The sequence below is a fragment of the Anser anser genome (assembly GCF_964211835.1).
Source record: "Anser anser genome assembly, chromosome: 19".
Classification (NCBI taxonomy): Eukaryota; Metazoa; Chordata; class Aves; order Anseriformes; family Anatidae; genus Anser; species Anser anser.
In genome coordinates, this window is record NC_139740.1 from 7,236,405 (window position 1) to 7,264,052 (window position 27,648).

Consider the following 27,648-nt stretch of genomic DNA (forward strand, 5'->3'; position numbering starts at 1 on the left):
ACAGGGCTTCGGCTGCCCCAGAGCGGGGCAGAGCTGGGCTGGGGGCAGAAGTGGTGATGGAGGCCCCACAGCTCAGCCCCTGTGGTGCAGCAGCTGGGTAACGATGAGTTTTGCAGCATCTCTTGTCGCCCGTTGTCCTTTGAGGTCATCAGCACCCGCCTTTGCTTGCTAATTTAGGAAGGCTGGAGAAAGAAGGGGTTTGCTTACCTGTATTTCTTAAAGGAGAGCCCCATGTGCTGCTTCATCTGTTGAAGACCGTGGTAGTCGGTGTAAATCAGGTCAAAAGGCAAAGGGTTCGTCAAGGGACAGTTTCCCCGTCCTGGAGGCACCCCTAAATTGCTGGAGAGAACCAGGAGGAGCCAATCAGCTCCAAACAACACACATGCACATCCCTCACAGGGCTTTAGGAAGGGTCATCAGCCAGCTCCGTGCTCTCCACATTGTCCTTGTGCCCTGGGGACTCGGGGACAGCCTTGTCCCCCCATCTGTCCCCAAGCAGAGCTCCCTATGCAAGGTGAGGCTGGAGCTCCTCTCTCAGTGCTTGGAAAGGCAGGAAAATAGCACTTCTCTGCCCAGCTTTCATTCCTGGGCCAAAAAATCTGTAGTTTGGGGGAGTCCTGGTTCCTCCCCATCTTCACACATTCTCCAGCCAAGTCCCTACCGAGCACACATGGATGATGAAGCTTTTGCAGAGCAAGAAGAAGAGCTCACCAGCATCTCGTCCGACACACGTGCTCCCCTGGCCCTACAGGACTGGCCTCGTGTTGACACCAGGTTTTGTTTGCTTTGTTGGCGATCACATCAGCACCAACAGACTTGCACAACCGCATCCTTTCCACCCTCTGTGCCCCCAAGGCCTCCAGCTTGGTCACCAGTCCCAAATCCATCCCGTGCAGATCTCTCCAGCCCTTACAGGTACTGACCACATCCCACAGGACCCTCACATTCTCCTCTGCCTGCCCCTGAATTTTGGGTACACTTATTACTATTTCTGACATTTTGCCCCATTCGTGGAACAGCTCAATACAGCCAGGGCAGTCGGACCAGGGGTCTCATTCGGTGCCATTGCCAGGGACTTTCAGCCAGTTCCTTAAAATAACCCTTCTCAGCCCCTCTTCCCTCCTGCAGCAGATAAGGTGCGTTCTGAAAACCCAGATAAACTAGATCGACTGCAATCTCTTTATCGAGATCATCAGTTACCTTGCCGCCAACGTGCAGTGTGATTAATCTGGCATGATACATGGCTGGTAAACCTGCGGCATGTCTCCTTCCATTTTCAATTACCTCTGTGAACTGATGAATCCCTCTCCCCAAAGCTGTTCCATTAAGTGTACCACTGAAGTCAGCCTGACAGCCCATCTGCTTGTCTGGACCATGTTTCCTCCTCAGAAAAAAAAAAAAAATGTGACACCTTCCAACTTCAGCAGGTTTCTCAAAAATCCTTGCAACATGTACGTGTGATTTCAGAGTGCCAGTTTGCTCAGAAATACAAGCGATCCGCCCCTCAGTGGCAATGTTCTTGTGCCTTTTTCCTCCTAAACACTGACTCCTCCATCACTGTGAAACAAAAACATCCACAAAAAAATAAAAATTAAAAAAACATGCTGGGGCCATTTGGCCCAGCCGGGTCCTGCCCCACTCCCACCACGCTGCAGCCCCCGTTCTGCCTCAGTTCTTCTATCGGGGGGAAATATTTGTTGTATTTTGCAAAGCTGAGCCCAGCACCATTGGAAACCCTGCCCTTGGCTCCTGACTGCTGAGATGTCTGGCTTTGTTTTCTTCTGGGATCCTCGCTAACTCCTAATGGGAATTTACCCCACCCATCCCTATAGGTATTTTCCCTTTTCTTAGGAATAAAAGACCCAGGTGGTATTTATATGTCCAGGCTTTGAAGCCTTCACTCTACATTACCTCTCTTATGGGTTCTCTTAATTTCTCTAGGTTTCTCTTTCCAAAACTGAGCATCCCCCCTGCAGCCCTACCAGGGCCGTCCCAAACTTCTGAGCACTCCTGCGACTCCAGAAAGTGAGTAACCACAGAATCACACCGCTCGCCCAAGCCAGGAAAAACACAGATTTTCAATTTAAGGCAAAGAGCTGCATCTGCAGCTGCTTCACTGCTCCTGTCACAAGGAATATCAGCATCAGCTCCGGGCAGAGCGGCCGGGTCAGCCGCAGGGGAAACAAGCTGCACTTTTATCACTTTTATGGGCGATTTTACACGACGCAGCAGATTGGGAAGATGGCAGGACTAGAAAGGCTCTCACCTCCACGAGCCACCTCAATGAGATAAATAGGGCAGCAAGGTGACCCGGCCTCACAGAGGCAGGGATGCTTGCTCCCGGCAGGGGATGCTGGCCCAGTGCCCCCCAGTTTGGGCAGGATGCGGTCCCGGAGCTGAGCTCGGGCTGGGGACAGGCTGCAAGTGGAGCACCCGGCTGGAGCAACAGGGCACAGCCTGGCTGCTCTCTGCGCCAGGGAGAAAGGGAATTTTAAAGCCACTAAAAATCCCCAGGATTTTATAGAGATGCAATAGTAAATGCCACGTTTGCTTGCCTACACGCTGCTTCTGCCTCGGGCATCAAGCGATGTGTATTTAGGAGTTATGGAAACCGTGCCGTGCCTTTCCCCGAGCCCCCCAGCCCTCTGCACCTCTGCTCTTTAACCCAGCCCCGAGTTTTGGCTGCAGACACCCCTGCCCAGAGCCTGGCAGCAGTGCTGGCTTGCACCAATGTGCACAGCCACGGAGCCAAGCAAACCTTGCATTTAACCAAACCAGATCTTTTCACTTTTTCCACTTCTCTTCCAGCACGTACACACCATACATTCTGTAATGAGGCTGCTTGTGAGATGCATCCAAGCTAGATGCCACAGGCTCGGACGCCTCACACAAGCACCCTTGTTTCAGAATCATCCAGGATTTGAACAAAGCCCTGAACGGGCTTGACAAGGGGCTGCGGGAGGCTGCAGGCAGTGCAGCTCGTGCCGAAGCCTCTGCAAACTTCCCCCTGGGTACGTGCCACAGGGCCAGCCCAGCCCTGACACCTCTCTCCAAAGGTCTGTGACTTTACCATGTCCACTCGTGCTCCGAGTCAGGAAGGAATCTGAAGGCAGGGCTGGTGGCTTTGAAGCAGAGCGTCTCTCTCTCACTTACTTATCCTTCCTAAGCACTTCTGAACCGCTGATTTTAATATTCCAATCATGGAAATGCAGGCCGCACCTCCTAGGTGGTGGGACTTTTTTTCCCCCGTTCCTCCTTATTTAAACATTCTTTATTCAAGCTTTCATCATTTGCCAGTTAAGTCAACTAATTTTCTACTAAACCCAATTTCACTCATGGTTGGAGTGAAATTTCCGCGATTTTTCCTCGTGCCGTGTACCATTAATGGCGCTTGAAATTACGCAAATAAAATTGATGAGCACAAACGCCTTTTTTTCTCAGCAAGCTCAGCCAGGAGGTTTGTTTTCAAGAAACCCTCGATCCCAGTCCTGCTCCTGGAGAAACCTCCCCTCCGAGATGCCCGGCGCATCCCCACGGCCGGCTTCCTCAGCTCTTGCTTCCCACGAGGGCTCACATCGCCTCCGATGCCGGCAGACACGAGCACCGAGCTTCCCCCTCCGCCAGCTGCCTCCACCAGCTGTGCCCACTCCAGAATAAATCTACAGCAGCTTCTTGTCCTGCTATTTTCCCCTTGTAGGTACTTCAATCAACCGGGGGACGCGTTCCCTTCCCGAGCGCGGGGCAGGCTCTCTGAATTCAGATGACTGCGGGCTTATCTTCACATCCCGTTGACCTATTTTCAAATTAACCCAACCTTTCCTTCCAAGTCATCCCTCCTGGGGCTGAGAAGTCCAGCAGTAAATAGCTCTCATGGGAACCTGCTGCCAGCCCAGGCCGATATCCCATGTTGTATCCGACTGCACCCTCTCTGCCCGCATCTGCTGGCATCAGCGAGCTGGGCTGCGGCAGGGGGACCGCAGAAGGGCTCGTGCCCTTTCTGCTCCCTGTTTGCAGAGGCACAGGGAACTACCCGAGGGACAAAGGGTGCTGGAGACAGCCCAGGCAGAGTGCTGGCCCCTGGGACAGCTCCGTCACCAGCGATTTGAAGAGCAAAACAGAGGCTGTGAGATGCGCGCCCCGCTGCGTGGCCTCTGCTCCCTGCTCTTCCTCCTGCCAGAAGGGAGGAGATGACCTCAGAAGCCAGGGGTTTCCAGCAATTACAGGACTCTTTGTTAAGCCACCTGCAAATTTCGTACACCTGCCCCGTGCCACCGGCATCCGGACTCTTTTCCTGGCCTGTGGTTGTGTGCTGCAGCCCAGCTGGGGGAGGGAGGCCAGCAGTCGTATTTTCTTCTGAGGTTCAACAACACCCCGCTTTCCCATCGTGGCAGGAGGCAGCACTCCTCTCACCTTTCTAAATTATGCCGTGATTACCAAGGTTACGATAACCTCTACGTGATTAAAGCAGAAGTTTCTGCAAAGGCAAAGAAGCCAGCTTAGCGAGTCCTCATTTGGCGACAAAATAAACATATTTCACGAAGGAGTGCAATTTAACAGCTCGGTAATTTGCGCTAATTTATGCACCTTCCTCTCCTACGGGATGGAGCCCTCCGAGGTGGCAGAGATCCCTCCCCGTCGCTCCTCGCCGCTCCGAGGCGGCTCCATCCCCGCTCCCCACGTGGGAGCCGCCAGCAAAGCTCCGAGCAGGGAGATGCTGAGTTAACGGGAGCAGCACTTGTGGCATTTCCCAGCTGGAATTGGCCAGGAGAAGCCAGAAGAGCTGCCCGACCAGGGCAGAGCTGAACCCTGGAGAAGTGCAGAGGGTGCAAAGCCGCGGATTTCAGCCCAGCTTGCTCTGAACGGCTCCCACAGGGTTCAGTGCCAAGTTAAATGAACTGCAGAAAATTACCTGTGTTTGGAAACATGCTGGCAGAGAGAACGGCTGTTCCCGGTCAGAAATTCAGCAAATAACCAAGAAAGTTCCCAGGAAAGGTAAAGAAATGTTTGGGCTAACCCAGGGAGCAGCTGGGGTGCTCTCATTGTGGCAGTGCCCGGGCACACCTCGCCCAGCTGGGCTGCCTCCTGCTGCCCCAGCAACATCTGCAGCAGCTCAAAATAAAGGATATTTTCAGCCAAATTGTCACAGGTGCCACTAGAGCAAAGCTGGTTCCTACCCACTGATGTCCCAGGCCCCTGGGTGCTGCATCACCTAGGACGTACCTGCTGGAAACACGCCCTGATTAAACTACAGATGGAAAAAAATAATAAAAATACACCCAGCCTTCCCACGGCGTACAGCATCCAGCCCAGTGCCCCAGCATGGACACGAAAGCCCGCTTACAGAAACACAGTCTCAAGGAATGGGAAGAGCGAATGCTACACAAAATGCATTTCATCCCCGATGGCATGGAGCTGCTAAGTCCCACGACCTTGCCATGCCATCATCAGCGTGCGTGTCCGGCCACTGCTGGACATCTGCACGAGCAGTCCCCGGCTCGCCCGTGCGATGCCAGGGCTGTGTTTGCCAGCTGGAGAGGGAAGGTGAAGCCTGGAGCCCGGGCACCGCGCTGGTTTTCATGCGAACAGATGCGAGGCAGAAAGATGGCTTTTATCTGCCAGAAAATAATTAGAAATGCCTTCATCTGGACATCGCGTTTCCATTCGAATGGCCCTTTTTGCAGCCTGAATACACCTCAGTGACCGTGGAAAGCACGGGAAAATAGCGGCTCTAATGAAGTAGATGCCAGGCAGCGAGGTGAGAGCGGTGGCAGCGCTGGCTGCAAGCACTGGGATGCAGCCCGGGGCCGAGCAGAGCCCCGTGCCCGTGCCCCACTTGTTGGGATGCTCCTCGCCTGCACCCCACAGCTCACAGCCGCTACTGCTCGCCAGGGGGAGGGCTGCCAGCAGGGGAACAAGCACGTGCCTAAAATTAAGTGCCCTGCCAGGGCCTGTGTTTTGAGTCCAGGACTTGACACCGGAGCAATTAAGCTCCGAGAACACTTTGTAAAGCCCTGACCCCGCGAGGCATCAAATCCTGTTTTCTTCGACTTTCTGTCCTGCCTTATGAGCTGTTAATTTCAAGGGGGTGATTTCAAAAGCACCTTTCAACGCCGCCGAGATCGATACTCCCCATCGCTTCAGCAGCGTGCAGAACTGCCCTCAGCTCCTGAAACCTTCCCCAGCAGCCCCCAAAAGCAGCCAGAGGTGTTGATGTGACCATGCCCACCGGTACCCGAGGACGGGGCAGGAGCCCGGTGCCCATCCTGCCGTGTCCCGGAGGTGCTGGGGGATGCTCAGCTGTGTGCACCCAGTGAGGATCGTGGGTTTGTGATGGCACGGCCATTGCTCTAAAGGCGTTCCTTGTAATTTTCCAGTATCTCCGACGAGCTGCCTCATTAGGTACCCAGCTCAGGTCCTGCAGACAACCCTCCCCTCCCCTGCCTCGCACAGCGAGCCTGGTTCGCATCTCCTTGCAAGCACAGCTGGGCTACCAAAGCAGCACGGGGGGGCTTCAAGCAAGAACCGAGTGCTTATATTCGGATTTGGGGGTGTCTCCTTCCTCTAATCAGGGCTCAAAACACTGCCATCTCCCTCTGTTGCCTCTGCATATACAGCACACAACTCGGACACCTCGTAACCTACCTGCTCCTCTCCTGATGCGTTGCAGCACGGCCAACACGTGCCCAGAGATGCTCTGCTCCCGTGTTTCACCTCCAGCCTGGCAAGGCGCATCAGAAGGCAGCTAACAAATTCAACAAGAAGCACAGGAGAGGACAAACAGCTGCCTTTGGTTCAGCAGCAGGAGAAAAATTAACCTCTGGCAGGACACAGCAGCGTGATTAGCAGGTCTCGAAGCTCCAGGGTGGGCAAAAGCGAGGCTGGATTTGGTGTGTTGCGGTAATTCGGCAGCCCCTGCAGCTCACGGGGAAGTGCCAGCACCGAGCTACAAGATCTGCCCGAGCCAGAAGTGTCTGCAGCCCAGGCAGGACAGACAGACAGACAGACGGCGGGTGTGATGGGGACAGAGAAGTTCAAGGACGTGGCGAAGGACACGCAGCAGCGAGGTGGGGATACGGCCTCCTGCCTCCCCTGCGAAGGTGAGCAACCTGATCGATTCCTGGAGCCCATTTTGGAACCAGGCCACGCAAAAACAGGGCTGGGCTCAGCAAATCCTCTGCTCCGGGTTCGCTTTCATCCCCAAAGCACCTGGGAAAGACCAGCTCAGCACCCAGGCGCTTCACCATTTGCAGTTTAGCCGCTGCTGCTCTCCGCCTCGGAGCACCGTGCAACGCACCAGGGCCTGGGCCGTGCTCCAGATCCCTTTGCACAGCCAGCCCACCAGGTGCCACCTTTCGGGGCCAGGGACTCTCTCTTCCTCCCGTTTACCCAATCCCCATACTTTAGACCCAATCCTGACCACCGCCTCCGGGCACTGCTGCATTGCAATCGATAAACACACCAGTAACGAGCAGCTGGCAGGTAACTGCTGGCTGAAGAGTGCACACACAAACCTTTTAGCCATCCCTTGCCAATGATCAATACAGGTATAAAAATCAGCTCAGAAATGTGAAGAGGCAAAAAAAAACGGGGAGAGAGGTTATTCCACGCTGAATAATGTATGGGCACCAGGCTTTGCTCCGCGAAGCCGTGCTGGGCAGGAGCAGGTACAGCTCCGAGCTGCGAAAGGAGCAGGGGGGTGCCAGAGAGAAACAAACAAAAATCGGAATCAACATTTCACTTTTCTGGAGCGAAATATCCCCAAACCCAGCCCAAAGCTGGATATCCTGGCTGCGGGCTGAGCTGGTGATCACAATGCTGCGGTGTGAGCCAGGGGAACCCCAAAAATCTGCAAGGCGGTGCTGCTGGAGGGGCTTCACCCGAGGCACCTGAAGCCACGTGTGAGCTCCCTGAGCTGCTCCAGGGGGCTGCACAGGGTCAGGACAGGGAATTGGAGCACTTGGGCTGCCCCTTCCCCACCTGGGTGGCTTTAGCTTTGCTGCCCGTCCTCAGCAGAGCCAGCTGGGGGACTGAGCAGGGACAGAAGCATCACAACGCATTCCTGATGTGGGCTGCAGCCAGTTTTCCCTTGCACACCGTGTAAGGAGGGGGCAGAACGGGGGTTCTGGGTCTGTCCCAGCACTGCAGCCCCCTCCTCGCACATCCCTGGCTCTCTGCACAGCATCCCCTGCCAGCAGCCGCCGGCAAAGCCCCCTCGGGGCCTTGGCTAAGCATGCAAGATTAACGGCCAGCACAGCTCGTTATTAATCACGCATGTTCAGTTAAGCCTCCCGCTTGCTCCCGGCAGCACGGGGGCTTATCTCAGCCCTCCTCCATGGCACAGCAGCCGGGAGCTTTCTGAAAGGTCATCAGGCACCGAGCTGGGCCCCAGCCAGCACCAGGACGGGTCTCCAAAGCGGGACCCGGCTCCGGCCCCAGCTCCTGCCCCGCTCGCCCCAGCTGTGGAGGGGAAGAGGGATGGAGCCTTGCGTCCAGATGTCTGGGGGAATAGGTCCAAAGCCACACAGCCAGAGCAGATTTCATCGTGGCCAAGTGGTGCCAAAGCTCCTACGCTTCTTAAAAAGCTGAAACATTGCAGGGCCTCTCCCCAGGGCGGCTCGCAGGGGGAAGCAAACCCTGCACAACCCCCGGGAAGCCTCAGCCAGCTCCTTCCCTTCATTAAACAACCACCGTGAGGCCCTCCATCAAAAAACACAAACAAGGACCACGCAGCAACAACAAAAGCCTCCCAGCCATTAACTTTCTCCATCCTGGAGCTCACGGATCCAATTCAGCACGTCGATTCAGCTCAGCACGCAGCACAGCACAGGGATGGCCGTGATGTGCGCCCGTGCCTCCTTGAGAAGCTGCTGCATCTTGCAGCAGGACCAGGATTATTTTTTGGAGTTAATTACTCGGGAGCTAATTCTGTTCATTAATTCTGAATGCTGCAGGGACTGGGTTGGGTTTTTTCTTTTCTTTTCTTTTCTTTTTTTTTTTCCCAGGATTGTTATTTATTTTTTGCACTCCCTTCCCAGCACAGCTCATTATGCGGCAGATGCTGGCTTAAGCATCGCCCCAAATCTTCCCAGTCCACGAGGCGACTTCAGGCTTTTCTCCATTTACATCCCGCCCTCATTTGCATTTTCACTGGCACTTGCCCTCCAACTTGACATCTCTGGCAGGAGCCCAGGAAACCTTGCGAGAAGCCCGGTGATAACTCAACCTCAGCAGCAGAGAGGAGCGTGGCAGCAGAGCCCCACACCCGCTTGGGCATCTCCTATATGATCACCTTCTTTTTTCTTTTTCCACTTAATATTGGTCTCTCTTGGAGACTGGGCACTGCCCAGACAGGCCCTTAGGGTGGCCAGACACAGTCGTTTGCACGCTCCCACCCTGTCTCTCCCCACAGCACACCGCAGAAAGCGCCCCAAAATTCCCCCGCAGGTCCCCAAAGCCACTCCCAGGACCTCCGAAGGAGGGCTCCTCGGTGGCAGCCACCCCCTCGCAAGGGACACGGGTTATTTTTGGCAGCCTTACTCAGCTGCCTCGCAGCCGAGCAGGAAGGGAGGGAGGGAAGGAAGGAAGGAAGGAAGGGAGCACAGCCGCCGCTCAGACACCGCCGGGGAAGCCACCGGGGCTGAGCGCAGCCGCGTACCCGCTATGGTGTGGAGGGAAGAGCCCCCGACCTGTGGGACATCCTGCAGCCGCACGGCCCCCAGAGAGCATTGTTGGGGAACGGGGGCCAGAAGGGACGTGGGAGGTGCCGTGTGCTGAAAGCAAGGGACTAACGTTGCTCAGACCCAGCCCCAGGACCACGCGATCAGCCCCATGCAAAGCCCTGGTGCAAAGCCTTAAATTTGTACCAATCTCTCCCACCTCCCTGGGACGCCGAAGAGATGGGATCGACCCCAGCCATGACACTGTTGGGCTGCACCAACCCAGAGCTTGCACCGACCATGGGCAAGGGAAAAGCCAGCCCTGAGCTTTGCAGATCTCATAATTTCAGAGAAGACCCCGGCGCTGCCCGTGCAGAGCCCGAGGGCATCGCGCACCCACGGCACCCACCTCTGCAGCTCCTTCAGCGACACCGTCACCCTCAGGCTGTGTCCCAGGAGGAAGAGGGCAGCCAGGATGTCCGCCCACTGCACCATCTCGCCCAGCGGGCCCCCCTTCAGCACCCGCGGGCTGAAAACGTCCCCCGACTCCTCCGTCAGGAAGCCGATGTGAACCAGGATCTGGGGACGGGAGGAGAGGGGTCAGTGGCGAACGGGCGGCTGGGGGGGAAAGGTGTTATCACCATCGGGCAGTTTGGTTTTTACAGGCTTTGGCCAAAAATGACTGATGGTCGTCCCCCCCCTCCACCTCCTCCTGCAGGCTGTAATTACTCAGGGAAATCACTCGGGTGTGAAGACAAACAATCTATGCCCAATTAGCAAAGACCCAATATTTAGAGGCTCCCGGCAGCTGGGCTCTCTCCGTCTTTAAACCAGGTCCTTTTTCCCCTTGCACAGCAGGGGCTGTCCATGGACGGGGCATGAATCTCCCCGCAGAAAGGGACACCAAGGGGAGGGCACAGGGAAAATGCCAACAGGAGGGCCAACAGCCTCTGGCACCCCTAGGAGCTGTGCCACCCCCTCCCCAAATTGCGGTATCCAGCTGCAAAATTCCGCCCAGATTTTGGTCAAGCTTATCCTGTGATGTCCTGAGCGCACACAGAGCCATGGCCAAGGCCACCCAGCTGGGAATCACAGAATATTAGGGATTGGAAGGGGCCTTGAAAGATCAGCTAGTCCAATCCCCCTGCCGGAGCAGGACCGAAAACCCACAGGAACACAGCCCAGCCCCTGTAGCCCTGCCGCTGCTGGAGCTGAACACTCCGTGTCCCCGTTCCCACACCCACACCCCCCCCCACGCAAGCTGCTCCTACGTGTTTCTGGTCTCTTTGCCGACCCTTCAGCTTCTGCTCGAGGCGCCGGGCCGCCCGCAGCCACTGCTGGGCCAGGTGCCGGATCCTTTTCTTCATGAAGCTGAGCGACTCCTTGCCCGTGCCCACCAGCTCCAGCAGGCGAGCCAGGTCGCTCCGGAAAGCTGCCTGCGGGAGAAGGGAGCGATGCTTTGTGCCTGCTGGGCACTTGCAAGAAAAGTACCGATTTTTATTTTTTCCCCCCCAAGAACCAACTGGAGAGGGGTGGCTTCACTTGGGAAACCCGATGCAGAAGGCAGGTGGGAGAAGTGGAGGATTTTAGGGGTTGCTTCCTCTTCTCGCTGCCTCTCAGCTCGGCTCTTGATGTCAAGGACGTGAGAAAAAGCCCTTGGACTGCCCATGCCTGGGGATGGCAGTGGCACGGGGGTACGCAGGGCAGCCCCAACCAGCCCCCCTTGCACCATGGTTAACACCATGCATCCGAGGTGCCTTCCCAGCCAAACCATCCCTCTCGTGTCACCCGGCCACGAGGTGACACCAGCACTCCACCACGTGCCAAACCCTGAGCCTCAGGGCATCCCGGGTGGGAGAAAACCCACGGGTGGCATCAGGATGGGTGCTGGGGACTGCCCGGGGGACGTTTATTGCAGCAGCCCCGTGCCCATCGCATCCCCCCGTGGCCCCGACCTTACCTGGGCGCGGGGTGGCGGCGGGGGGGACGGGGCGGCCGCCGTCTGGTTCCTCCAGGGCAGGGGGGGGCAGAACCACTCGACTTCGCTGAGGTAGATGAGGAATGAGCACTCGGTGCCGTCCACGCCAAAAAATGCATAGCAGGGGTCAGAGGTCCACCGGGCCCTCATCCACTGCAAAGGGGGGCAAAGAAACACGGGGGGCTCGTCCCTGGCGCGAGGACCCTCGGTCCTCGTCCCCCTGAGCCACGTTGGGGCTGGGGGCGAGGGCAGGGGGACGAGCGGTGCAGAGCTGCAGAAAAAGGATGGGGTGGTTGTGCTATTTTTGGTGTCTGTCTTTTTTTGTGTGTGTTTTTTTTTCCACCTGTTCCAGTTCTTCCCCCAGACCGAGTCATTACCTCCTAGGTAATGCACTACGGGGATTTCTTCTCATCCCCTGTGCCAGGGCTGCCGATTTCACAGCCCCAGGCACACAACAGGGCGAGGAGGCAGATCCAGCAGCCATCCCCGAAAAGGATTTCACGTGCAGGAGAACAACCAGCGACCGCAGCCCCCATTCATCATTCCCCCCGCCCGGCTCCTGCCAGCCTCTTCCTAATTCAACTCCAAAACCAAATCTCCTCGGGAGACAGGTCGCAGCGCCCGCTATGTAAAATGCACCAATCACCCAGACAGGAGATCGAATTACAGCCTTCCACAATTAAATTACATCCCGAATTCGCTCCAATCGTGGACGGAAAGGGTGCCTCGTGCTAGGGGAGGTGGAAAATGCAACGCCCCGGCGTCATTTCAATATACCCTTCAGTGTCTTTGCAGGGAGACTCAGCCCTGCAGGATCCTGAGCTTGGAAGCAGGAGGCCGGGAAGGGGAGGGGAGAGGGAGATGCTTTTAATTAGTTCGTGTAAATATGCTCTCTGACAAAGCAATCGTGCTCCAGGCCAAATGCCAGGCTGCGTTGAGGTGTAAGGAGTGCGCCGTGGCGGGCAGGACGTGGTATTTGCGATCGAGGTCCCTGCCACCTTAACAAGATGCTCTTCTGCGACACGCTGAGGTTATTCCCCAGACACCGGCACTGCTCCAGATATTTAAAGAAGATGTGACAGTGCTTTCTCCTCGCCTTGCTTCTGTCATTAAACACAGAAAATACCGGCAGGGAGAGACAGCCTCAGGGAGCTGAGCCTGCTGCTGCCTGCCAGCCCCTGGGTCCCCAGCCCTTCCCCGCCGCTTGAAGCCTTTCCCAGCAGTTTCCAGTTGGGGTCAGCCCCGACTCACCTCCACCTTCCCAGCGCAGTCAGGGTACTTGGGGTCCCTGGGCACCTCGCACTGGTCCCTCCTGCCGTCCCCCACTGTGGAGAGAGGAGTTGGGTGAGGCAGCGCCGGCTGGAGCCACGCGAGGGGATGGGATGGGGCTGGCAGCCCCCGGGCATCATGAGGCGAGATTTTTAGGAGAAAACTAGGGCTGTCAGAGCCCAGGGAGTGGGGGTTCCCTCCTCTTCCTGGCTGCAACAGCAAGGCGAGAGCCCTGGAAACCACACTCAGGTCAAAGATGCAGCAACCACTTGCTGCATCCGCACCGAGCTGCCCCAAGTACTGCCAGGAGCTCTGCCCAAGGGCTTCATGTGCTCCCCTTGGTTTTGCAGACTGGAGTGGGTTAGGTAGCCTCAGATCAGCATCCACCCTATATTTTTACCAAGTTCTCCATGGCAGGATCTCCCTATTGCACCTGCGTACCGTGTCAGAGCCCAGCTGTGCACAGGACACTTACTTTTTGCGCTCATGAGGCTGTTCCGGAGAATCTGATCTACTTTTATTGCGATGTCCGAGACGTTTTGAGCGATAGCTTGGATCCTCTCCATCAAACCGGCCGCTGGTTGGAACCTGGGATTAAAGCAGAGACACCCTGAAAACATCCCCAAAACCCAGGCAGAGCCGAGCTGTGGGGTGCAACGCAGGAGCGCCTCGTCCTGCACAGGCTTGGCACCGAGCTCAGTGGCTTCAAAGAGATTAGGCTTTAAAACTCCATAAATCCGTTTTCTGCTATTTTTTTTTCCAGCGTGCTCATAAACACAGATATAGCTATGCATTTTACATGGGGAAGTATTAAATGTGCCGGAGAAATCTGTTTTCCTTATTTCAAACGTGCTATGTTTGAAAATCCTCTGCTGCAATTGTTGGTCTTGCAGTGCATGCAGGAAGATGGGGGGAGAAAAGAAACAAAAATCAAGCAAAAGGATTAAAAAAAACAGTGAATGGTGAAGGACAGAGCCACACCACAAAGCACGCAGGACATGTGGACGGCCAGAACCACCACCGATGGGCGAGCAGATTTCCACTCAGCCTGGTGAGGAGAGGTGCATGAGGGCTTTGGGGCAGGGGGACGGCTACGGGGACAGCTTTGGGGACAGGGCCATCGGCAGCATAGCCTGAGCTAGCTTTGAGCATGGTGTCACACCCCCACAGAGCACACAGGGACCTTCCTGGTACGGCTGGAGATCAAATGCCACCGGCGTGAGTTGCTGCACGTGGTGGCTGTCGAGCTAAGGCTCGCGATCAGTGCCGTCCTGGGTAAGCAGCACCATTAAACTCCTCTACACAGCACACCGAGCGGCGCAAGTGACAGCACTGCAAAAACGCCCGATGTCAATTAAAACCCGTCGTAATTTACACAAGGGCAGGAAAATGCAATCCGTTAGCAGCAGCGCCCTGCCTCTCTCGGTGAGGGGCAGGATCTCCACCTCCGATGCCTCGCTTGCCATTTCCACTGCAAACGATGCCCTGATGAGCTCGGTTATCACGGAAAATAATTTCCCCTTCTGCAGCGTCAGGGCCATGAGATCTTCCCACTGCTGCTGAGATTGTTGTAATACAAGGAAATGTCCTAAGCAGGGAGCAAAACCAAAAGGGCTACCTCAAATACTCCCGGCGCAGAAATAGGTACTGATATCAGGTCCTTCCCCCTGAAGTTTTATGCTTGTTCTCCAGCGGATCACTGAACCTGAAGGCTGGGATTTAAAGTACCTCTGTCCTCAAGGCTAAAAAAATCCTGGTTTTATGAACCGATACTGCTCCAGCTGTTGATTTAAAGTCCATTCTCCAGCAGAAAGCAGCCCACATTTTTCCTTCTGGCATGGTTTATGACCATCGATACTCAAACTGCATACCTCTACGGGGAGCAACATATCTTAGGCTTTTAAGAAATAATAATTAAATGCAGAGGACACCATTGCCCCCAAGTAACTTCCAACCTTTTGCAGAGTATAAAGCCCAGGTCTCCTGCCAGCTGCTGTAACTGCTGAAACAGGGAGATTCCTCGTGAGACCCTGGCAAAATACAGACACAAAAATGACCTGCGACAAGCTTGGCTTGTGAGCGTGGCTCTGAGGAGACAAAACACTCCCAGTCTGAGGGCAGAAATACTCAGCCAGCCCTGAAAGCTCTCAAAGCCCTGGTTTTTGGAAGCTTTATTCCACCAGGAAGCCACGGTCAGTCCATGCACGTGACGAGCACGCACAGACTAAAAACTAAAAAGCTAGGACGGGCAGGTGAGGATCAAACAACTCCAGAACTGCCAGATTTACAGCCAACGAGCCCAACCTCCTGCTCTAACAACGGGAAGGGGACGATGGCTCGGCAGGGATGCTCCTCAGGTTTCTCCAGCACTCACAGCAAAGCAAAAGGATGGGCAAAGCCACAGCAGCCCCGCTCCAGAGCGCCTAAATCAGGGCACGGTGCAACCTCTACCTGCAGCCAGAAGTTGTCCCAACAGCCGGCCAGGTCTAATCCAGCCCCCAGCAATCAGGAGGACCCCAAAGGCTGAATGCAACCTTGGTCTCCATCTCCTCCCTGACGACCTCCAGACGTCAGCGAGGACCAAGCACTGGCGCTGCCAAGCATAAAATCAGGATCTTCACCCCAAATGAACAGCTCAGCCCTGCAGCCAGCACCAATCCGGCTCGCTGCCACCAGGTCTGGCCCAGCACCTCTCTGCTCGCCCAGCTCCTGCACGCTGCAGCGCTTCCCCGAACACAAAGGCTTCGAGGCTTTGATGTAAGATGTATGTTTGATCACGGCGTGTCAGCAGCGCTTGCAGTTCTCCGAAACAAGACAGCCGCGTCACGCCGGGCTTCCCGCAAGCTGCGGGAGGGTTACCTGAGAGGAGACAAAAACTGAACTGACCCGGATCAAGAAGCCAAGGGAATATTTCACTCCCTTCAGCTATTCTGGAGCTGAAACGTCCAGCGTGGTCCTTGGCATGTTTTATATATTAAAAGGAAGGGATAACTGCAGAAAACATCCCAAACCATGCTCAGTCTAGCATCACCTGCACCTTTACTCTTCAAATCAGCCTTCTCCAAACCCCCCCCTGCTTTGAGCACCTGGTTCCAAGGGCTTTGGGTGCAGCACCCATCCCGCTGCCTCCTCTGCTGGGCACCAGGGCACAGCTCGAGCAGCAAATTTCATTTAACGCGTTAATGAGACGACAAAGAGGTTAAGCAGAAGCTACATCACCAATCATTAAAGTAATTTGTCACCTGGGCAGAGGACAAGAAAATAAAATACCTAAGGCAAAAGCTCTAAGGCAAAGAGGTTTCCTGCAGCTCGTCAGAATTTGATACCTTATTCTTAGCACCCGGAGACACGGGGAAGGACAAGGTAAGTGGCTCATTCTGCTAAACGACAGCTCAGCAGAACAGAAACGTCGCTCGTTATCCAAAAAACAGCAGCAAGATCACAAACTGTTTACCCAGCACGAGAAGCAGGGTGTGCAGAGTCACAGCACGTAGCTGGAGCAGGACGGTGCCTGGAAGGGACCGGGCAGGACACGCTCAATGTGCCACAAAGCCTGCTCCCTGCGGGGTCTCAGGCTGTGGGTGCAGCCCCCACCAGCACAGCAGGATGAAGAACTCTTTACCAGCAACGCCGCTGCGCGGGGAGCAGCAACGGGCCCCTTCTTCCCTTTTTGCTTTTTTAATTTTTCTCTAGCGACGATATAAATGCCATCGAAATGCGCTGGGGCTATGCCAGCTATTGAAACTATAGTAAATTACTATAGGTTTTCTAGAAGAAATTTTTCCCTGGGACCTTAAAACCACTTACTACGGCAAATACAGTACTTTTACTTCTAACCATCAATATTGACTTCATCTTTATTATTTTCAGATTTATACTTCCCCATGTTGATTACGATTCAGATCACACGGTGGCTTATAACGCACTGTATACAGTATTCATCTCATTTCAAAAACTGCTATTAAGATGTATCTTTCCCCACAGGCAGATCATTTGCCATATAATGTAGCCAGAGGTTGAATTTTCCTTTACTTTTTTATACATTAATTTGGTTCCCTTCACTTTGTCTCTTGCTCCCAACCCTGCAGCAGCAGCTCAGACTCAGCTTGTTTATCCCTTTACAAGGTACCGTATTTTTATTGCCTTTTATAAAAAGTGGCATTATGAAAAGATGAATCTCTTTCTATTTGTGTGTTGTCTTCATAATACAAACCCTAAGCATATTTGTTTGCTCATCCTATATTTCTTGCTATTAACTGGTGAAAGCAGTGACTTTGGAGGACCGCTACAGATGGAGAAAAGCAGATGTTTTGAAGATCATACATCAACAAACGCAACATTCGTACAGCGCCGTTTACCAAAGGACTTCAACTTGTTCATGACAATGTCTGTGCTGTCATTTGCCTCTTTAAAGATTTTTTTTGCCCAAAGAAGCGAGGAAGAAGAGACATGCGAGCACAAAATGCACCTGCCCAGCCACACCGCAGGACAGGGAACCCAAATCCCGAGGGGCACCGATGGCAAACCTTCCATCCACATCCTTGTGCACAACCCCTACAAGGGGGTCGCACATACCCAAAAGCACAAAGAGGAAAAAAAAACCCTTAGGGCAGGGAGGTCGCCTGCTGGCTGCTGCTCTCCCCAGATTTCGGGTCGCTGTCCCCTGCACTGTGGCTCACAACAGGGGCTGCAGCGGGGGCTGGCTGGGTGCCCCATTCACGAGGACCAGCCGCACGTTTTGTGTTTATTTGAGTTGTAAACCTGGATTTATCCCCAGAAATCTGGTGCTGAAGCTACTCCTTACGTGTGCGTACACGAACTTTGCTTGGCCTTAGAGCGCAGCCATGGGGGGCCATGAGAACCGCCGAGGCCTGTGGGGCACCACGATGGGAGCTTGGAAAGGCTCAGAGCCGCAGGGAGCAGAGGAAAAGCCCAAAGCCTTTCTATCGACCTGCCAGAAAAGTATAGCTAAAAAAAAAGGAAAAAACAGGGAAAATTAGGGAGAAAAACAGGCAAAGGTGAACAAACAACACAGAGCAGGTGCAAACCCCACTGCACAACGCGTTACAGGGAATCCCACGGCTGACAGGGCACAAAGTGCAGCAAGATGTGGGGCTGGGGCACGCACCCCATGCTCCCCAGCCCCACTGCGGCCCCTGTCGGTCCCCTGGGTGCCCCAGGTCCCATCGCAGCACAGGGACGGTGCCGCTGCTCCCCAGGAGCCGTGCATTAAACCCCATGCAACTGAGAAGGGTTTCATGCTTCACAGGCAGCCCCAGCCAGTCAACCGGATAAAAATAAAGAACTGCATTAAAAAAAATACATCACAGAATGGTGCACGCTTCAAATATAATTTCTGGTATCTCTGTATTCAGCAATCTTTTTCATTACATCTCAGGGCTGAGACAAACAGCTCAATCTCCTCTCTGTGAATACTTGAATAAAGACCCAAGATCGCTTGGGCTCTGTTTGCACTCTTCGTGAATTCATATCGGGCAAATAACCCAGAGAATGTATTATTTCAGGACAGGACCATGCCAGGGAAACTCATTTGAAGCAAACATCGGATGCTGCACGAGCAGAGCCACTGCTGAGCTCCTCCAGTCAAGCTACTTCAGCAAATTGTGGGAGGGAAACCATGCGGGCGACCAGCCCCGGCTGTCCGAATGACGGATCACGTTGTAAATACCAGGGCATTTTCCTCACCGAAGTACTTCGATTTATTTTAATTTCCATTTACCGCGGGTGACGTTTTGCACAAAAATGCATTTAAAGGCTCAGGCCCTGAGTGAGCTGCGGTGCCCCTTGGGAAGCCTCTGCCTTTGCAGGGAGCAGGCAATACATTTCCCAAGAAATAAGGTCCCTGATGAAAACCTTGACCAACTTCCCAGTCAGGGTGGTATTGCAACCCTGCAACGAGCACCCAGCGCATACTTCAACACAAGCAGAGCTTGCCAGCAATGTGTAATTGAGACTGATAATTAAAATACTTTATGAATGCTATAAACTGCTGAGGGATCCTTCCCGAGCAGGATACGAGGCTGCAGCCACAAGCCCTCCTCTCCCTAACTCCATGCGGAGCAGAACAGAGCCAAGCCCTAAGCACAGGCATCAGCGAGTTTTATTCCTGTGAACACGAAGGGTCGCAGACACGAGGGTTACGGGCTCAGTCACCTCGATGTACCTTAATCTTTGCTTGATTGGGGCATAAATCAGATGTGTTTGCTGCATGCTCGGGCAGTGTAATGCCTGCAGGCTGCCAGAAACGGCCTTCGGGGGGCCCTGGAGATGTCACCATCCTTGGCAGACTGCTGAGGACGACATCCAAAAGCAACTCGCCCAAAAGTTAGACAAAAATACCCATTTTGCCCACGTGAGGCCATGCTGCGGGCACTGTGGGAGGATGCTCCCCGTGTCCCACGGGTGCTGAGGGCTCTCCAGCTGCAAGCCACCTGAAGTGACTCAAGCACAGCTCAAAAACACCAGGAGAGCACGTTAACTCCACGCACTAACCCATCGAGAAGCCTTCTTGGCAAAGCCCTGCGTAAGGCAGCCCCCAGCACATCGACATTTTGGGCTGAAAATGAACAAAAAGCAAAGCCCGCTGAGGAACTGGCCACAGCAAACCGAGCTGGAGGTGCTGGGGAGATGCAAACCCAGAACAAGGGGGGAGAGGAGCTGGGTGATGCCAGGGGGGCCCCAGTATCAGCAGCGATGTCCCCAAGGCACTCCTCAATGGCAGCGATTCGGGGACAAACGGAGCCGGGCAGGACGCAGGAACCCCGTCCGTTCGGTGTCACACCGTGCGACCTGTAATTACCGGGGGAATTCAGAGTCGTGTAACGATTACAAGAACAAATACTTTAAAAGCGTGGAAATTAACTGAGCCCTGGCAGTAATTAAGCTTGAAGATTAATCAGTCATTAGCAAATAACACCCTTCGTCTGCTAACCACTACGCAGGGCCGAGGGAAGAGAGGGGCGGCAGGGCAGGGCACTGGCATGCAGACCCCGGCCTGGGACCCCCGCTGCCACCTGCCATGTGGGGACAGCCCCAGGACAGGGACCAGGGCTCCCCGAGCCCCCAGCTCTGGCATTTTTGGGGTCCATTTGGGATCAGCCACCTCGCACCCGCTCCATCCCTCCCCAAGCTCTTTCCAGCAGGGCCCCGGTGCTTCCCCCGCAAGCTAACGTTTCCCCTGCCCAGCAAACAGCTCTCCAGGAAGCTTCCATAAGTACTTCTAACTTCCTTCCCTCTGATGATTTACGAGGGTTGCATTCAATTAACAGCGGCATTGATTTTCCTGCCGCTGACTGGCAGCCTGCTGGCGCTCGCTGTGAAAGCCACCGCTCACCTTCCCGCAGGGGCAGGGAGCACGGACGGCTGGAAAAGGGACTCAGGAAACCCAGGGGCAGGCAGGGTGCTGCAGCTGGTGCCCCTAACCCAGTGTGACAAGCCATGGACCTTCCCAAAAAAACCCTTGGCACCTCCTCTAGGTCGGATTTTGGACACTTGGGTGTGCCAAAAGCTGTCTCTAAAGCCCTGCAGGAGCGATGGGCACCCACGCGTGCCCAGCCCCAGACAGCATCTACAGAGCTGAAGATGACTTTTGCCATCTTGGGGAGCCTTCCAGCTGCGTAAAGCTGCTTGTCCTGACTGCTGGGGGGCTTTCCAAGGCCGGTGGTTCATTACACCTCGCGTATTTGGATTCCTCCCTGTCCTTTTCCCTACAGAAATCCACCCCTCTGGGCAGGCACAGGGGCACAGGCTGCGCTGCTGATTGCAGGGGGTTCTGTACAGCACATGGGGGGCTCGTCCCTATCCAGGAGGTGCTCTGCGAGCCCACATCCTTCCTATTTCGGTGGAGATCCTATCATAGGCATGAGAGCACTTTGGAAAGGTGAGAAACAATCCTCTGCTGCTCAGACGGAGTCGCGGGCACCAGTGTTTGCGCTGACCGGGAAGGGGATGAGCACAGCAGCTGTGCTAACCAGAGGGGCTTTAAAGAATCAGATCCCTTTGAAATTATCACCCTTTAATCGTATCAGCGTTCACCGACAGCTTCAAGTCTGTCACGGGAGATCAAAGAGGGAGGGAAGAGGGAAGAGGCCGGGATGGAGCCAACAACCCCAAACCCAGGCTGGGGCTGCCTTGGGCTCAGCTGCTGGAGCCCCTTCCCCTCGGGGCCCTACAACCAAGCCAAGCCCCAGAGGCTACAGGGGAGGAGGAAGCACAAAGGAAATGCTCGGAAGCGCTCAGAGACACTAAGGACCACCAACCCCACCAGCTTCATCTGCCATTTGGGATGCTCCCAGGGGACAATTTATACGGAACAAAAGGTGATGAGCTGGAAGATGTCACCCCTGCCAAGGAATATTCTGCCCCTGAAAACTGAGAAAGCTGTAGTTTCCAGCACTCGGTGCCATCTCAGAGCAGCCACAAAACCCAGAGGATGCTTTGAGCAGGTCTATCAGCTCCCATCCTCCGTGGTCTGTCTGCCCCAGACTCAGCAGATGAATCAGATCCTCCCCTCAGCCCTGCCATTAGAAACCCAGAGCTGTGACACCCCCGCATCAGGGTCACTGCTAGGTGTCACCAGCACGTGTCACCAAGGGCCACTCGTCCCTCTGAAGTGCCCGAGACCACCCTGGACCCACCTGGGACAAGCAGCTCCACAGGGCTGCCACCACCCAACGTGAGATTTCCCTCCAAAGCGATCGCCACCAGCCCACATAAACGCTTCTAGGTTCATCTTTTGGCTGCTGATGTACAGCAATTACCGGAACCTGGAATTGTTCGTTCTTTTAATGAGAAATTGGCCAAAAACATCATCAAATGGGAGCCAGCGCCTTCCAGTCTAGCAGCCACATCCCTTCCTGGGCAGGATTTCTGCTGTCCTGCTCGTTCCCCCAGCCATCAGCCAGCCCCGCGACGACAACATCCCCAGCAGCCACCATCACACAGACAAATGATATTTTTCAGTGGTTAAAATTACATTACTGAAAAGGCAAGAGCGTGCACTTGCAGGCTTCTTGTGCAGCTTTAATTCGTGCGTGCACTCAGTTCAGCGCAGCCCAGCCTTTAATTGCAGGCTCTCTTACTCTATTTTCCATTAGAGGTGCAGAAGAGACTCGGAAGGAAAGCGAGGGAGAGGAGTGGAAATGATCGTGGAAACACCGAGGTGCAGAAACCCTCACCAGCCGCCGAGCAAAAGCAAAATGCAGCAGCACCCGCGGTGGCCTCGGTGACAAGGTGCAGGGCAGCGGGGACAATTGTGTGTCACATCCCTGCACCGTGTCACCGGGATCTCTGCCTGAGCAAAGCCTGCTCTGCATTTTCCCAACCTTGCAGAGCTTGCCACAAGCACTGCCCCTTGGTGGTTTTTTTTTTTTGGTTTGGTTTGTTTTTTTCCACCTCTGCCCCTCCGTATTCGAGTTCCTTTACCTACTATATTTTTGCAGGCCATGGAGTGACAGCAAATTAGTATGAATAAATGTTTAAAACCTCCCTAGCAAAAGGTAAGTCTCTTTGTCTCTTTGGTAAATCAGCTTGTTGTGATTTGAAGGCTGATGGCACCTCTCACGCCATCGGCGCATGGCACGGACACAGCCCGTGTACCACGGGAGCACTGGTGCCGTGCCACAAGCGTTTCAGGGCCGGCCAGTTTGCTGCTATTTCATTTTTAGCCTCGCTCAGCTCCAAGGCTGGACATCTCAGCCCCGTGTCTCAAACCACGGTCATTTCGGTGGCTGTTTCAGCTTGGTGTTTCCAAAAGGGAGGATGGAGAGGGAGGGAGAGGAAGCTGTGGGGCTGGTGGCTCGGTGCCAGTAAGGACACCCAGGCTTTGTTCCCTTCGCAGCCCTATTAGTTTTATTTTTATTGCTTTGCATCCTGGACAGACCATACAATTGCCTGCCACCTGGGGCTGCTGCCTGCATGGGAGGTGTGACACCTCCTTACCCTCCGCAGGACACAGCAGCACGGGGTGGACGATGAGAGGAGCAAGGCTGGGATTTCCCAGATCCTCCCCATGGCTCCAGGCATCACCCGGGCACCGATTTGGAGCCTCATCTGCAGGCAACCCATCCCCTGCGGTGCTCCTGCAGCGGCAGCAAGCACGATGGAGACGTGTTTGCAGGGAGAACGTGAGCACAGAGCAGCAGAGCTCGCTCCGGGGTTTGATAGCAGAGGGATGACAGCCCCCTTTGCACCACATCCTGCTCTAACCCAGCTCCAGCTCTGCCACGGCACAGCGGTGAAGAGATGCTCTTCCACACTGCGACACCAGCAGCAGGGACAGGTGCTCCAGGTAACCCCCAGGTTCATGGTAACTTCAGAAATTCCCCAAAAAAAAACTTTCCAGGAAAGGCAAACACCACCGATGCAGATCTCCCCAAGCCCCACGCCCTGGGGAGCTCTGCCAGCAGCTCAGCCCAGGAGTTTTGACACCGCTGAACACATTGGGGGGATTTTTGCTTCTGCAGATCCCCCAAGCCCATGATCCAGAGGCCAGCAGCGGTGCCCGGGGCCGCACGGGACATCAGTGCAGCCGACTGACCTGTCCAGAGGGAAGCGCGCTTCGTCCCCTTTGTGGAAGTCAGTGCTGTTCTCCAGCCTGGCCAGGATGTCCATCCTCTTCATCAGCAGCTCCAGCATGTCGCTCATTCGCCGCAGCACCCCTCGGGACTCCAGCGCGCCCATCACTGCAGGGGCACAAAGAGCAAGGGGACACGGTCACAGCCGGGCGCTGCCGCAGGGCACCGAGCCGGGCAATGAGACAGCGAGACCCCCCCGCGATGCTTCGGCCCCCGAGCTGCCCACAGTGCTGCCCCTGTGCCCCCCAGGTGGGCTCGGTGGGTTTGGGGCCATCTCAGTGCCCTGCACATCCCCTCCCTGGCTTTGCAGCCCCATACCCATCGTCGTGCCCAAGGTGCGGAGCTCGGAGTAATCCCTGCCTGTGCCTGAATTTATCCGGGCTGCTGCAGATCCCATTAACCAGCCCCAGCCCTGTCCTCACCTGCCTCTCTGGGCACAAACTCCCAGCACACCCACCCGACCCTGCCTGTCCCAAGTGCTTACAGAAACCAAACTTCATTCTTCAGCACTAAACAAGCAGCCTTTTGTTACACGCTTCTATTTTTCACCCTGCGAGACCCACCTAGCCCAGCATCCTGCCTTTGGCAGCAGCCTAAAGGGGATGTTTAGGGAAAAGCAGGAGAAACAGAGCAAATCCCCGCTCCTCCCTCAACACATCCTCCCAGCAGCACCACGTTTTCCTACTGCAGGGAAAAAAAAAATCTTTTCTACCCAAACCGACTACAGGATAGGTGCCCCAGGCGCTGGAAATAGCTCACTGTTTGTGCATTGCATCTTAGCAAATTCTTCCAGCAGGGAAAAACCCCCGATTCCCAGCCCCATTTTGCACTCTGTTTGCTTCGGGCTGGCACGACACCGACCAACATTGTGCTGAAATTGCTGGCAGCCAAGCTCCCCGAGCCCCCGGACCGGCAACACGCGGGGTCCTGGTTTGATCTTCTGCTTAGTGACAGGCAGCCCCGAGCCCCGAGCCAAGGAATGGAAAATAAAGCTCCCGTTTCATCTCAGCATGCTTCATTTCATGTCCGCAATAACTTAATCAGTGCATAATCCCCAAACTTCTCCCGTTTAGCTTATCTCCACGCACATGTGCTTGTCAAGAGGCAGCACATATTTTGTTTACGGAGCTGCAGGAGATGCACAGACGGATGCTGCGGGGGGCTATCGGGATCTGGGCACCTCCCCTGCTGCTGCAGACGGGCACAAACCCAGCTGTAGGAAGGTCAGAGTGCAGCCCCCTGCCCACGTCAAGCAGAACAGGGACCTATACATTGGTGGCATCCAAATGACCGTGGTGTTTTATGGCCGTGCTGGGATCTGGCTGCCCCAGGAAATCTCCCAAGGTTTGACTCTGATGCTGCAGTGCTGGCGCCGTGCAGGCAGCAGGGGGGATTCCCAGCTCCGACACGGGAGGGCTGCATCGGGCACCACAGCTGATCCGGGGGCTTCAGCACCCACGTCCCCCCCCTGCACCAGGCTCCTGAGCACCCCACAGAGCCGGGCAGCGCTAGGTGCTTGCCCCAGCAGCTCCATGGGTGCTGTGAGAGCATCGCATTGCTGCCACATGCACCTGAGCAAGGTTACATCCGAGCCCTAAACCCTACGGGAAGCTGATGGCAGGCCAGCAGGACCTCGCCAAAGCCAGCAGGAATCTTGCCACTTGGCTAAGATTATCAACAACACATTATTTTTTCCTGACACTATCCAATAAAATGGAAGAAAAACAGAGTGAAAGCAATTTCAAAAAAAAATAAATAAATTGTCCCATCCATTCCTGGGACTTTCAAACCCTCCCTGCACTCCCATGGCAAGGAGTTGTAGACTTCTGCTTGGATCAGTGGGTGCCCGTGGTCCTGAGCAGCCCCAGACCACCCTGGCCAGGTCCAGGAATGGACCAGGCCACCTTTGCCTACCCTATTTCCCAAGCCAGAGCCCAATCCTCCGGGTGGGGCAGGAGTCACAGCCTTTCTCACTAAAAGGCAGAACTGCTGAAAAATGCACAACTAAAAGATGCTGTGGGGGTCAAAAGTGGAAATTTGGACCCCGGAGCTCAATTTGCTCTGTCCAGGGACGTCCCCAGACACAGCTGGGCAAACACGGCAAAGACATGGTCAACAAAAACATTTTGAAATGGGCTTAAGTCAAAAAATCCACCCCGAAAATGTGTCCTGGGTGGATCGGGAGCCCACAGCCGTGCTGCTCTGCTGGGAAATGGCGAGGGAGATCCCGGCAGGGGAGCGGGGATGATTTAGTGTCGCTGCCGCCTTCGCCGCTCAGAGCCGGCCTGCCGCCCCGCTTCGTAGCCAGGCTGCACTCGTTTAATTAAGAACGCTCATTTAGCCGTGCTGCTCGTTTGAAATTTAAATGGCTGCTCGCAAAGCCCAGGCAGCAACCAGCTCTGCCCCTTATTAACACCCAGCCACACGCAGGGAGCTGGCCCCCATGGAGAAGAGCCAGGAAAAGCCCTCCGAGGGGGCCACCACCTCCCCAGCAAGCCCCTTGCGGTCACCCGTGGGCATCTCCCACATCGCAACCCCCCCGGGACCCTGCTGCAGCCCCCCTGTGCCGGGGGGGGTCTCACCCTTCATGCGGGGCTGTCCTGGCACATGTGTCCCCCCCCACCGTGCCCTCCCCTGGCTCCTGAAGTGAAGTCCAAGCTCTGCCCATCGCCACCTCTCCTCTGCCGGGGTTGGCTTTTCCCCTTGTTGTTGTTGTTCCAGGAGCTTAAGGAGGATAACGAGGACAATTTGACATTTTTGGCAACCATTATTACATCTCTTGGAAAGCCTGCCTCATTAAAAACCCCAAAGAAAGGAGGAAAAGTGCTGAAGCCACTCTTTTTAAAACGCGCAGGAGCCGGGGTTCATTTGTCACCCCGACGCGGGCACTCGCAGCAGCCAGGCAGGGGCCGCGCTGCCCCCGAGCCCCCACCTGCATTTTGCCAGCTCCCTCTCAAATAAAACTCCTTAAAACCATCCGCCAGCAAGCTCAGAAGATGTCACGTCCCCAAGCACCCGCCCGGGGTAGGGGTTGCCTGCCTGGCTGCGGGGATTTGAGCCCCTAAACCCACGATGAAGATCCTCGAGAGCATGGCAGGAGGCAGGAAAAACCCAAACCTGAACCAACAGCACAAAAACCCAGCGAAACAGCCTCGCAAGCAACTTCCCTCTAAAAAACAAAGAGCGAGAGAGCTGCTAATTACAAAAGAGAAATATTCTAATTACCCTTGATAATCAGCAATGATGGGAGAGAAAACACAAGTAAAACTGCTCAACGGATTAATTGGAGTTTTCCAAAGTGTGACAGGTTTCTGACAGTTTTCTGAGTGGCAGACACTCTTTAAAGGCAATCACCGAACCTGACAGAGGTTTTCATAGTAGCACTATGAAATAATGATTGCAATCAATCATATCTTACTGGATTTCGTGAGACATGCTGGTAAACACAGCAGAGGGAGGAGAATTATTTATGGTGTTTCAGAAGAGCGTACAGCTAAGTAATTGGATGAAATCAGGGGAAAAAAAAAAGAAAGCATCCCCTCCGGGTGATATCTATTGGAAGAAGAAATAGTTTCTCTGCAGAACTGCGGGAAGAGAGAGCCAATATGCTCAGATTCGGATGGGTCAGATCCCCGGGGAAGGCAATAATGACACCGGTGTCTTTAAAGCACCTTCTCGGAGCAAACGCATCTCTGGGCGAGCATCCCACCCGCGTGCTCACCTGGCACCAAAAGCTGCAGAAGCAGGAACCAGGAAGCACACTGGTGGATCCTGCTCCGTGTGCAGGTGGCCCCGGTGGGGACAGCAAAATTCAGTGCTGGGTATCTTGGTGGGGGCTGCATAAGAGCCCAGTGTGGGGCTGGGGGCTCTGGAGAGGGAGTGGGGCAGAGCTGGCAAAGTCCAGGCTGTGCTGGGGGAGAGCAGCACATGGGAAGGAGGTTTTCTTGCTGGAGCATCACGTTTTGGGACCCTAAGCATCCTCGCCATGCCGCCCCAGGCTGCCACACCATTACTCTGAGTTGTCCCCACCCAGCGCTGATCCAGGTTTCCAAATGGAGCTGAAACCCCCTGGGAGAAGCACCCTCACTGAGCAACGTGGTCCCCTTAGCCTCTTGGGCTGATTTCAGCCTCCCGGCCCTGCTCAGGGCCT

The 27,648-nt window shown here is 55.0% G+C and overlaps 1 protein-coding gene across 4 annotated transcripts in view; it reads right to left on the minus strand.

The window, feature by feature from the left end:
* MGAT5B (alpha-1,6-mannosylglycoprotein 6-beta-N-acetylglucosaminyltransferase B) overlaps positions 1-27,648 on the minus strand; it is a 57,607-nt gene that overhangs the window by 13,372 nt on the left and 16,587 nt on the right. For all 4 annotated transcript variants that reach the window (XM_083804900.1, XM_083804901.1, XM_083804899.1 and 1 more), the window contains 7 exons: positions 23,462-23,606; positions 13,379-13,491; positions 12,886-12,959; positions 11,617-11,787; positions 10,928-11,092; positions 10,066-10,235; positions 208-339 (listed from right to left, as the gene is read on the minus strand). In XM_083804900.1, the coding sequence (XP_083661026.1) occupies positions 208-339; positions 10,066-10,235; positions 10,928-11,092; positions 11,617-11,787; positions 12,886-12,959; positions 13,379-13,491; positions 23,462-23,606 (970 nt within the window). The remainder of the gene's footprint in view (positions 1-207; positions 340-10,065; positions 10,236-10,927; positions 11,093-11,616; positions 11,788-12,885; positions 12,960-13,378; positions 13,492-23,461; positions 23,607-27,648) is intronic.